Raw genomic sequence first — 12,331 nt, forward strand, 5'->3', positions numbered from 1 at the left:
ACCCAAGAAAGCACAAGAGAGAAAACACCTGAAGGAAAACATCCCTCCATCGCGGAGCCAGACTCTCCCTCAAAACTGTAATCTCCTCTCCACCCAGTACCTCCTCACTTCATGCCAGAACTCGACTCATGCAAGGTTAGTTTTCTTGGTGGTTTATGGTTTTTGTATTACTGATTTTTCAAAAGTTAATTTTTCAGTTCATAGAGTGAATTGTTGCAATGTTACTTTTCTCTTTTTTCAAATGTTCGTATTTTCCATGTGCTTAAAACTCATTAAAAAAAAGTGTTTACATGGAGTGGTTCGTAGCGCGATTTGTTGCAATGTTACTTTTCTTGGTGGTTTATTAAATTACAGATTTTTCAAATGTTCCTTTTTTTCCCTGTGCTTAAAACTCATTTTTTTTTAAAAAAATTGTTTACTGTACTGTATTGTACAGTAATCGGGCTGTAAGGCTTATAGCGTGACTGTTACTTTTTTGGTTGCTTGTGGTTGGTTTTTAAAGTTCGGATTTGTTCAAATTTTCCTCCCTGTTCAGATAGAGAGAGAGCGAGAGCGAGCGAGCCTGTTCGGAAGCCTGGGTGTTTTGTGTTAGTGTTATTCAATGTTTTTACATTAGTTTACTATTATATTGTGCATTCTATGGTGTAATTAACTAGATTTGTGCTTAAGCTTTACATATATTTACATACAGTTTGTACGGTCTGGAACGGATTAATTGTATTGACATACAATCCTATGGGGCAAATTGCTTCGGTTCACGGCCGACTCTGTTTACGACCAGAGTTTTGGAACGAATTCTGGTCGTGAACCGAGGTTCCACTGTATTGTTACAGTTCCAAAGATGGCAGGCACCTCTTCACCTAATGGTTACAGAGCAGTGACCCTTACATCCCACACGATGAAGACCTTTGAGAGGCTGGACTCAGGCAAGATCTGAAGAAGGGGCCTGAGTTGCCACAAAAGCTTCCATATTATAATCTTTCTAGTTAGCCAATAAAAGGTGTAATTTTGCTTAACTTCTCACTATAAAGAAGATTAGAAAGACCAAGATTGTAAGATAAAGAACTCTATTTCTTGGTGCAGGAGGAATTGCCTGCAGTTTAACACCACTAAAACCAAGAAGCTGGTTATTAACTTGTGCTGCATCAAAGCGACTTTCTTTACATTTTCTGTACATGTTCTATAACTGTGTGATGGCCAGGGTGGCTTTCTACATTGTGATGTGCTAGGGTGGTAACATGATTTCAAGAGAGCCTCACTGAGCTGGTAATATCTTAATAGAACTGCAAATATGTAAAGCAAATAGTAAAACTGAAGTGTTATTCACAAACATCTATTGCTTTATTTGCTTGAAACAAAAAATAAATCCAGTTTTATTTAGTATTTTTACAGGTCGACTTAGGACATTACGGAATCAGTTATTCATTTATTAATTGTATATATTAATTTACCAAACTAGTCAAACAATAATCCCACTGGTATATTTTATATCTAAAGTTGTTTCTTTTTTTTTTTCTTTTACAAACCAAATGCTTGGTTTGAAAATGCTTTACTAAAAGTATTTTTGAAGTTTTCACAAAATGTTATTTTTAAAAATTAAGTTAGTTTATATACTTTGGTTATATTGTTAGGTATTCTTTTATACTCAATTAAAAAATGAGCCACAGCTGAGCCTATGGTGTAGCTCAGGAGGGATGCTTAGTCATACTAGGGCAATTCAGATCTACCAGTTAGCCTGTGTGCATGATAACATCCACCACTTCTGCCCAGTTGTATTTAATGGCCAATCACTCCTGTGAAAATCTTCATATACGTTAACTCATTCCTAAGGTTAATTGAATGCATTTCTACATTGATATTCTTGAACTAAAAGACTCCTGGACTGTTATATCAGGACTAAATGAAGGTACCCTAGGTTCACAGCTGCCCGTATGTCAATAAAGAAAGTCACTTAAATTTATTCTACCTTTATTACTAGCCAACATGCATGTTAATTGAACGATCTTATCACACACCACTGGCTAACATATTTAATGCATACCTCTAAGTGAAAACTAGGAACAGGCCATCCTTTGATAACAACTTACCTGATTTATAAGGCGGAGAATAAATTATGTGACTTGTATCTTGGTCAGTCAGTTAATATACTCTGAAAACTACAATGATACACAGAAGACTTTTAGTAATCTAAACAGTTAAAAATATAATTTCAAACTGTTGAGATGTATAATATCAAGCAAAAGGTACAAATATATTTTCAAATATAAAGTCAACTGTTGTTCTAGATCAACTGAATGCTTAAATTAAAGTATTTCTAACTTAACTACTTACAAATGTCTCTCCTCTTGAAGTCTTCAAATTTTCTGACTTAGGCATGATGGAGTTTGTCTCTTATTTGACTGTCCTCTGGGAGTTTGCTTGAATCTTTTTTGCTGTAGCACATCACTGCCTGGTTTTAAAAATTCACTGTGTATAGCATTTGCCTATAAACACCTGCATTTGTGTCTTCTAATACAGGCTTAGAGTAGCCGACTCAAATTTCCTGCTTAAGGCGTGGTCACATGAACATACAACATGTCTTGTGATTTAAGGGTGAAATTAAGATAAGACTGGACTAGGTTTGTTTAAGTGTATGCTACACCCTTATGTACTGACGAAATGCCTTGCAGATGGAAACCAGAGTTGCTTTTTCAATATGTCAGATGGTACAATTATTAACAGCAAACCTAGTCATCTGACAGCACAATATGTGCACTGTTCGGATTTCTGCCAGTTGCATTTCCGTACCGCTACACATGTATTCTTTTAAACTTAGCCTACGGCATTGACTTACAACAGTCTTGGATTATTTTCTTTCTTTTACTATTATTTCTATGTGATTTAAGAATATGATAATACAATTACATTTAACATTTTTTACTGATATGTGACATGCATGCTTCCATTATCTTTGACTTATTTTCTCAGACATTCTACTCAACACTGTTTATTTTATAGAGAGGCACAGATTTTACTGTGTAAAGTATAACTTAATGATTTGACATGAGAGTGAGGTCTAATGAAATTTACAGGTAAGAGAGGCCACTTCATTCATGAGTTTCAGCTATCCCTGCTATTCACTGAAATAAAAAAAATGTATGTACGTTTGCAAGGTTTGGCAGTATAGTGGCCACCAAAGCTTCAGAATCCTGGATTTTAATTCCAGTTTAGCCATTGACTTTGGAGTTAGCACATCCTCTATATTAAATTGTTTTTTGCTTAGTATTATGGCTTTCCTCTTAATGATATACCAGTTACATTAAATGGCAACTCTACATTGTTTGAGTGTGCCATGTGATGGACTAATGAATAATGGTGTTCACAGACTGAACAAAGTGTCTACTGTCAGTCATGTACGGTATCTGTCAGTATTTTATTTTATGAATTTGCTGTGCTTGTTTTATTCTAGTCTATTTATTTGTATATTTGATATTGTATTACAACCATGTTTGCCCTGTGAAGTATCTTGTAATAGTACAGTACTATATAAAAAATCAATTAAGTTATTTAAAAGTAGACCACTGTGCTACAGAATAAAAAAATATTTTCAAATTGTAAAATGCATAAATAATGAAATTTTATTTTTCCAAAAAGAACAGACTCTGCATAAGAAGTTTACATTTTTCAATCAATACCAAAACTGCCTTAAACATCCATCCATCCATCCTCTTCCGCTTATCCAAGGTCGGGTCGCGGGGGCAGCAGCTTAAGCAGAGAAGCCCAGACTTCCCTCTCCCCGGCCACTTCTTCCAGCTCTTCCGGGAGAATCCCAAGGCGTTCCCAGGCCAGCCGGGAGACATAGTCCCTCCAGCGTGTCCTGGGTCTTCCCGGGGCCTCCTCCCGGTTGGACGTGCCCGGAACACCTCACCAGGGAGGCGTCCAGGAGGCATCCTGATCAGATGCCCGAGCCACCTCATCTGACTCCTCTCGATGTGGAGGAGCAGCGGCTCTACTCTGAGCCCCTCCCGGATGACTGAGCTCCTCACCCTATCCTTAAGGGAAAGCCCAGACACCCTGCGAAGGAAACTCATTTCAGCCGCTTGCCTTAAACAATCTTTATATATAATATGCTACCGTGGCTGTTCGTTTGTCTGTCCAGGATTTTAAATCACCTGTAGCTTGCAATCCGTTTGACCTACTGGCCTGAAATTTGGTACGCATATACAACGTGACGTCTACTATGCGCTTTCCGGGTGATGATTGACTTACAATGTTATTCCTCTTTGCATTTTAATTTTATTTTATTATACAATCAACTCTAAGCAGCGGCCATGTGGTGCATGGGTAGGGGTGCCATTTATCCCTTCCACTTTCACCGGCATTTCCCCTACCTCTTCATATCAAATCATTCTTGAGGCAGATTGAAAACTTAAGTGCCAGCTTAAGTGAAAAATGAAAGAAAATGTACTAAGTAATTGCAACACAAACAATGATTTAATTAGTTTTAACGTGAAAAGACGCTGACGAAGAAATCGGGCCGTTACGGTAGAGAAAACAGGAGCTGCTCAGGAAACAGCAAGCACATCAACCTCTGAGCAAACGAATGCTAAACGTACAGAGAAAGAGTATGAAAACTAGGAATGCTCAAGTCAACGTGCAGTGTGCCATACTGGTAATGATATAATTGCTGATACAGCGAAAGGTATAAAATGTATGAAAAACTGAGGGTTCAGCCAGTTACCTTACCAACAAGCCAACCACCATGTATACAGTGGGGGAAATAAGTACTGAATGTGTCAACATTTTTTCTGTAAAATCAAATTGTTAGAATGGCCTAGTCAATCACCTGACTTAAATTAAATTGAACATTTGTGGAAGTAACTAAAGATCAGAGTTCATAAGTGGGTCCCACCGGAATCTTCAAGATTTAAAGACACTTTACAATAATGGGTCAAAATCATAACTGAGCACTGCAGGTGATTGGTTTCTTCATACAGGAAATGTCTTAAAGCTGTCATTACAAACAAAGGCTTCTCCACTATGTATTAAGTTAGCGCATTCAATACTTTTCCCCTGTGGCAATCCACCTTATTACACATACCTTTATTTATGGCCTTTAATGTTGTGAATTCTTTATATTTGTGGACTTCTTGAGTTAATACCAATGTCTGATAAGAAGTATATTTACTAAATAAATGTTAACACATTCAATACTGATTTCCTCCACTGTAATACTGTCACTTTGACCAAATCTAGTTTGCCTCAAAATAAATAAATCACAGTTTAACCCAGGCCACTGAGACATGATCTTTGTTAGTCTCATCTTGGCTTCACATATATGCTGATGAACTGGCCCCTGTCTTCACTCAGATTTTCAACAAGTCAATTAGAGTTGTGTGAAGTTCCTTTATGCTCCAAATAAGCCACTATCATACTGGTCCCCATAAAATCGAGCATAACAGAATTGAATGACTACAGACCTGTTGCTCTGACATCTATGGTCATAAAGACCGAGACTGGTGTTAGCTCACTTAAAGGACATCACAGCTGCCGTGTTGGACCCCCTTCAGTTTTCTTACTGAAAGAACCGGTCAGTGGATGATGCAGTCAAGTCTGCACTACATCCTTCAACATCTTGTCAATCCAGGGGACATATGCAAGGATTCTGTTTGTGGACTTCAGCTCTGCTTTCAACACAATAATCCTGGAGCTCCTTCACTCGAAACCCTTCCAGTTTTCAATCCCTGCCTCCACCTGTCAATGGATCACCGATTTCATGATCAATAGGAAACAGCAGGTGAAACTGGGGAAACTCACATCTAGCTAACTATGATAAACACAAAACAAGTATGCTTTTTTGCAAGAATAAAACCAAAGAAAAAGAAATTGTCCAACTGACATGTTGCTGAAGCCCAACTATCAGTCTGTACAAAGTAAAAGATTGCATACACATGTTTGCGCATTTCATTTTCAGCTAGTTGTCACAGTGGTAACCCTGCTCCATCATGAATCTATGTAGATGGTGCAGTGGATAAGCTACTGTTTAGTAACCATGAGGTAACAGGTTTGAACCACACATTATCTGTGCTTAGTGCATTGAATAATGAGCTACTATTATTATTATTATTATAATAAAAACTTACATTTGATGTGAGTCTGTAACATCCTGTGTATCCATACATTTGCAAAAAAAAAAAAGCGGGCTATTAGTGCAGTGATAAGGAGCTACGAGCTTCTTGGTGTATGTCAGGAAAATTTAAACAGGTCAGGGACAGCAAAAAAAAAATCGTAAGCTTCAGGGATTCTAGAGTTAATGGAATATAATAACTTAGCTTAACAAAAGCAGCTTCATTCTCAGTAGATGCCCTTATTGCAATATGGATGCAGTAAAGTGATTTGGTTACATTAGCAGAAAAGAACACTGCAGTCAACTGCCTTTTTATGCTGGCAAAAATAAAAATAAAAAATGATGTTTTGTGAATGCACACCAATACGAAAAATGGGTGCAGCACCTAATCGGCTGGTTAATGGATTCAAGTACAGGTAGTCCCCAGGATCAGGACATCCAACCTACGACTTAAGAACGGGGCCACAGCTGCGACGCATGCACCTCAGTAACTGCCGCTCTGTCATCTTCGGCCTGGGGATGTTGCAAACAGTGGCTGGAGGGGGGCAATTTTGCTGCTCGCGCAGTGTAGTGTCCCACGGGCGACTCCCGGCAGCAAGCGGTGACCCGTGGTCCATAGTCACCGGGGCCACAGCTATTGCTGGTGTGCAGGATGATGGTTCGCTGCCTGCCCGCTACACTGTCGATGCTACTGCTCCTGACCGGACACAGGCTGGATGGAGTGGAAGGGGTTTTTTCACTGCCCACCCAGCACACACGGCTGCCCCGTTTGTTCTCAGTGTTCGGCTGGTAATGCTGCAAGCAGTGACCCGGTTGTGGCTGAACGGAGGCCATTGAGGGGGGTAGCATCATAATGTGCCTCTGATGGCTGCCTATTGAATGGGGGTGATTCACTAGCTGCCTTTGGATGCACCGTGTTCATTCTCAGTGGGCGGACGCTGCAGGCAGCATACTGTAGTGGAAGTGACTGTGTGGTGGGCGAGTGATGAACCCTTCCTCGCCGCCTCCAGTCATTCTCAATAGCAGGCCTGCTTGTAGTGTTATGCACATTGCAGGAAGTTGTCTCGTCAGTACATCAGACGTGTTGACGACTGGTGCCTTGCTGCTGTGATAGCGTGGACAGTGCTGTGCAGAAGAGCTCATCTTAACCTTTTGTTTTCACCCTTCAAGAATGTCTCTGAAACACAAATCTGATGCAAGTGCTGGTGATACAGTAAAGAGAAAAACCAGCCCCACTTAAAATAAAGTAGAAATAATAAAAAGGTCAGAGAGAGGTGAAACTCCATCATTCATTGACAGAGCACTTGGTTACAGTCGGTCAACAATAGCATTTATTAAAATAATGTACCTGTTCCAACTTACAAACAAATTCAACTTAAGTACAGACCTACAGTCTCTATCTTCTACGTAACCCGGAGACTGCCTGTACAGGAGGAGTGAACTGAAGCTTGGCTGAGATATTCCTGACCTGTTGGCCTGTTCCCTGAGAAGTGACAACAGGTAGGATATATAAAGCGATGAAAAACCAAAAAAAGCTCTTCAGTGCAAATACACAGCATTACCACTCTTTAAAAGGAACTATGCATCATATATAACACTTTCAGGTTTAATATGTTTGTCACATCAATGCATATTATAGTAACAGCTTGGTGATATGAATCACTATATGTGTGAGTCGTCATTTAGCTGGTCTGGATGCATTTCCCTGCTTGATCAAGGCAGTCGTCATTTACCAGTTTCTCTGAAATACTATGCATGCTTGGGTCAGATTTGCCATAAATATACGCAAGCATTCGCATCAAGTTTTCTTTTACAAATCACAATGTTTGAGTGGGAAGTTCCATATGCACATTTCAAGGCCCTTTTAGTGTGCATGCAAGCTTTATAAATTAGGCACCAGGACTCCATGTTTAACTTCGTCTTTGATTCGATTTCTTACAACTTTGTCACCTTTGTTATCAACTTGTCATACTTCTACAATTAATTAATGGACGGATACTTTTGGTTCCCATTTATGTTAATCTGTTTCTATTTTGTTTTCTGTGTATTTTAACAAATCTGTATCTCCAGGCAAGGTGAATTTTGTTAGTGCCCTTATGGCTCACTGAAAAATTACTGTATGCCTCCTGAAAAGTGATTACATTAAAAGCAATTGTGCCATATATACCTACATTCCTTTGCTATATCATTGAGTAAAGCAAAGCAAGTATGAAAAGTGATAAAAGTATCACTTATTCTACAAAGATATATGGTCTGGACACATTTGTTGGTACCCCTAGAAAAGATAATAAATAATTGCAAATATTATTAAGAAGCTTAATGTCCATGGGACTATAGCCAGCCTCCTTGGATGTGGATGCAATAGGAAAATCAACCTCAGAATTGGCAGAAGTATAGTGAGAATGGCAGACAAAAAGCCAAGGTTAATTTCCAAACAGAAAGAAGATGAACTCTAAGGTCAATGTCCATCAGTGTCTGATCACACCATCTGTCTCTTTTGAGTGACAGTGGGCTTAATGGAAGAAGACCCAGGAGGACTCCACTGTTGAAAATAAAAAACAAACAAGTCAGACTGGAATTTGATAAGATGAATATCAAGAAACCACATGGCTTCTGGGAGAATGTCTTTTGGACAGATGAGACAAAACTGGAGCTTTTTGGCAAGTCACATCAGCTCAATGTCTACAGATGAAAAAATGAAGCTTTCGAAGAAAAGAATACCATACCTACTGTGAAACATGGAGGAGGCTTGGTTATGCTTGGGGCTGCTTTACTGCATTTGGGATGGGATGCCTCAAGTCTGTGCAATGAACAATGAAATCTCAAATCTAACAAGATATTATACAGTGAAACATCACCCAGCATCTGAAAGCTATGTCTCAGGCACAGTTCATGGATCGTCCAACAGGATAATGACCCAAAACACACAGTTAAAAGCACCCAAGAATGGGTGAAAACAAAACATTGGACCACTCTGTAGTGGCCTACTATAAGCCCGTATTTCAATCCTATTGAACTTCTATGGAAAGAACTGAAACATGCAGTCTGGATATGGCACCATTCAAACCTGACACAGCTGGAGTGGTTTGCTCAGGATGAGCGTTGACAGGTGCAGAAGTCCATCAGTTCATTCTATACCTCTGACTCTTCACTGTATGATTCTATGCACATCACTTAAACTAGCTAGCCTCCAATGAGAAAAATATATGTAAACTACTATGCTTCATCCTCAAAGTCACAAAAACGCACCACCCAAACACAAAATAATAATAACTTGTGCACGGTATTGTATTTAGTCATGTACAGTGAAGTGATTGAAGAACACCATTGAGGCTTTAGTTATAATGCCTTCAGTTTTGAACATACTCTTTTGGGTATCATTGGGACCACTTAGGGTTTACTTTAAAAGATATTTTGTTATTAGCAGTTACTAGGTAAGCACAGGTATCAAGGCCACAAATTACATAAGGAGGACATTAACAAAAATGATAAACAAAACTCTAAACCAGGTGTTCAGCAAGAAATAGAAAGCCTAAACAAACAAACCTTTGGCCAGATGTGTAAGTATAAAGTAGAAGTGAAGGATTTAGTGAATTTTAAGGCATTTTCACACTTAAGTCAATATTTTTTGTACAGAATCAGGGGATGATTTGTTACTTTGTTTCTGTTTCCAGTTAGTCTCTTTGCATTTTAAACTGCAGAATTTCAACCAAAGCAAACATACGAATAAACATGGCATGGGTGTAGTGTAGAATTTTTTCCTTGGGCAGAAACTTTTTCCTTGGGAAAAGTATCATTGAGGGCTAAAAACAGTTGTATTTGCATACTGCCAAATTTTCAATAATTATTTGGTTTATTTACAAAACACAGCTCTATGAGCAAAACACTTATTATTGAGTAACTGGAAAAATACTTAAAACGTAAGTGTTACAATGCATGGTTTGAAAAGGACGTGCTGGTGTACTTCGGTTTTATGGCGGTAGACATTTCAGGCGAGTTTCATTTAACTATATAATGTTTTGTATTTACTCCCCAGTAAGAACTGTATGAACAAATCCTCAATTTAGGTTCTCAAATTACATATCTACTGTTTTAACTCCTATAACAATTTGTTAATAATGTTCATTTTATCATATTTAATTAACATCTACTACATACAGTATGTCAAAAGTTACTGTGCCACTTTATCTGAAAAGCAATCACATTGAGTGGACACCCAATCTGTGAGCATCACTTTTGTGATGCAGGATTAGGGGTCCCTCGGGGCCCTGCTGTTCATTTCTTGACACCTCTGTTTATGTATTAATCAATCCAATCATGAGTGAACTCACACCTGTTTATTTCTTTTTCAGCTATTATGCGTGATACACTGTGAGCCTGGATCAGGTGCTAGGCTTGCTCTCACTGACTGGTAGTTAGTTATACAAGTTGTTTTAGGCACATTGTGTGACATTTTAACCTATATTCTTATTTGTGTTTACCTTTCTATTGTTTTTAATGCTCCATGTTAACTCTCGATTTATTAAGCAGTGAATAGGATGCCTTAATTACCAACAACTGCCACAAAAATTCACCCGAATGCACCGTATTTCCTGTAGCTACATCATTCTAATGATGGATCAAATTCACATGTCATGCAGAATGCTCCAGGGTTCGCTTGGTACTGTACAGAGACCACCCTTTCCAACAGGGCTTGGTCCAGTTGTTTTGGTCTGTACCCGAGTGTGATTGTAATGGTCACATCTACGTAAACGAACAAGACTTTCAGGAAAATCACACCAGGGTTTGTTTTTTTTTCCAGACTTTGTCTGGAAACATCTTAATACATTTTTTATTTCAACATCTCTCTCATAATGCCTACACATTTAATTTAAAGATGAGCAACACACAAAAAACACTGGTAATTGAGAATAAGTCAGCAACAAAGCAGGAAGTTGGGATTATGGGTGACACCAAAATAATAAAAAGTTGTATAATCATTTTAACAATTGTGTTCATTACATTACACACTGTTTTAAAATTGTGTGTTGTGGGATTGTTGAAACCAATCTGAAATCAGGCTGTTAAAAGTACTGAATCAATTTAGTTTGGAGAAGAATGCAGATTGTGCTGTCTTAAATTTCTTGGAAATTCCAGCAGTGCTCTTAATTAAAAATGAAAAAAAAAAAAAAAATTATTAAAATAATTTATTTTTCCTATATCTGGTTTTTTGGTTCCAAAAATAACATTTTCCAAATTAATCAGCTAGGTGGACAGATGGATGAACATGGCAGTAATCTAAATATATTAATCAAGATTTTTTTATGAAAGAGACATTAAAGCGATGTCATTTACAGACTCGTCTGAATTTTGCTGACATGTAAAGCAGAGCATTACAATCTACTGTATATTCACTTAATTGTAAAAAACTAATTATCTCATTTTGCTTTGTGAAGAACATTGTGCTTGGGCTCACTATAGAAGGTCTCATCTCTTTCAGCCCCCTCAATTTTCAATGAGTTCACACAGAACATATTTTTGTATGCAGTCTTGAAATAATTAACTCAAGTGCATAATTTTTGCAGGTCCTGCAGTATATCAAAAATAACTATACACTAGTTTTAAGGAAATAAACTTATTCTTTTAGAATTCAAATATCATGACTGAAAAAAGGTAAGATATATTTCATATTTGTAATTGAAAACAAAAACTAAGCAGAAAAGCCAAAATGTCTGAGTGCAGGCAAAGCTAACCAGACAATGAAAACAATAATTTTGCTGCTTTACTCACTGTGATTGTATGTAATGTTCATAGCAACAGTTGTTACTCCAGCATGTACAAAGAAACAATGGCCCCCTACCTTATCACTGTCCACTGTATTTTGAGAAGTTCTTGAGGCAATAGAAATAGTATCAGGCTGACTACTTCCATCTCCCTGACTGTCGGCATCCTCTCCAGTGTCCCTGGTAAAAGAAAGCGGAAAGTGAGAGGAGCTGTCTGCCTATACTGGCATGCTCAACAGTAGTTGCATATTTATAGAGCAAACTGCTTGAAAGCCTCAGTTAAACTATAATGACAGGTTCTGCTGAACAACTATTTTTGGCAGCGACAGTCTGGAACTAAAACAAAAAACATGTAACAAATTTCATACAGCATGTTTGCTTAAGATTTGAAACCTAACACACTAAAATGATTTTAGATTGTAGTTATTTCTTAAATGTTTCTCTGCTTTTGTTTTTATTAATA

General features: G+C 38.0%; 1 protein-coding gene across 7 annotated transcripts in view; it reads right to left on the reverse strand.

The window, feature by feature from the left end:
- kalrna (kalirin RhoGEF kinase a) overlaps window positions 1-12,331 on the reverse strand; it is a 758,514-nt gene that overhangs the window by 209,274 nt on the left and 536,909 nt on the right. For all 7 annotated transcript variants that reach the window (XM_039757406.1, XM_039757408.1, XM_039757407.1 and 4 more), the window contains one exon: window positions 11,946-12,048. In XM_039757406.1, coding sequence (XP_039613340.1) covers window positions 11,946-12,048 — 103 coding nt within the window. The remainder of the gene's footprint in view (window positions 1-11,945; window positions 12,049-12,331) is intronic.

Source organism: Polypterus senegalus, chromosome 6 (genome assembly GCF_016835505.1).
Source record: "Polypterus senegalus isolate Bchr_013 chromosome 6, ASM1683550v1, whole genome shotgun sequence".
Classification (NCBI taxonomy): Eukaryota; Metazoa; Chordata; class Cladistia; order Polypteriformes; family Polypteridae; genus Polypterus; species Polypterus senegalus.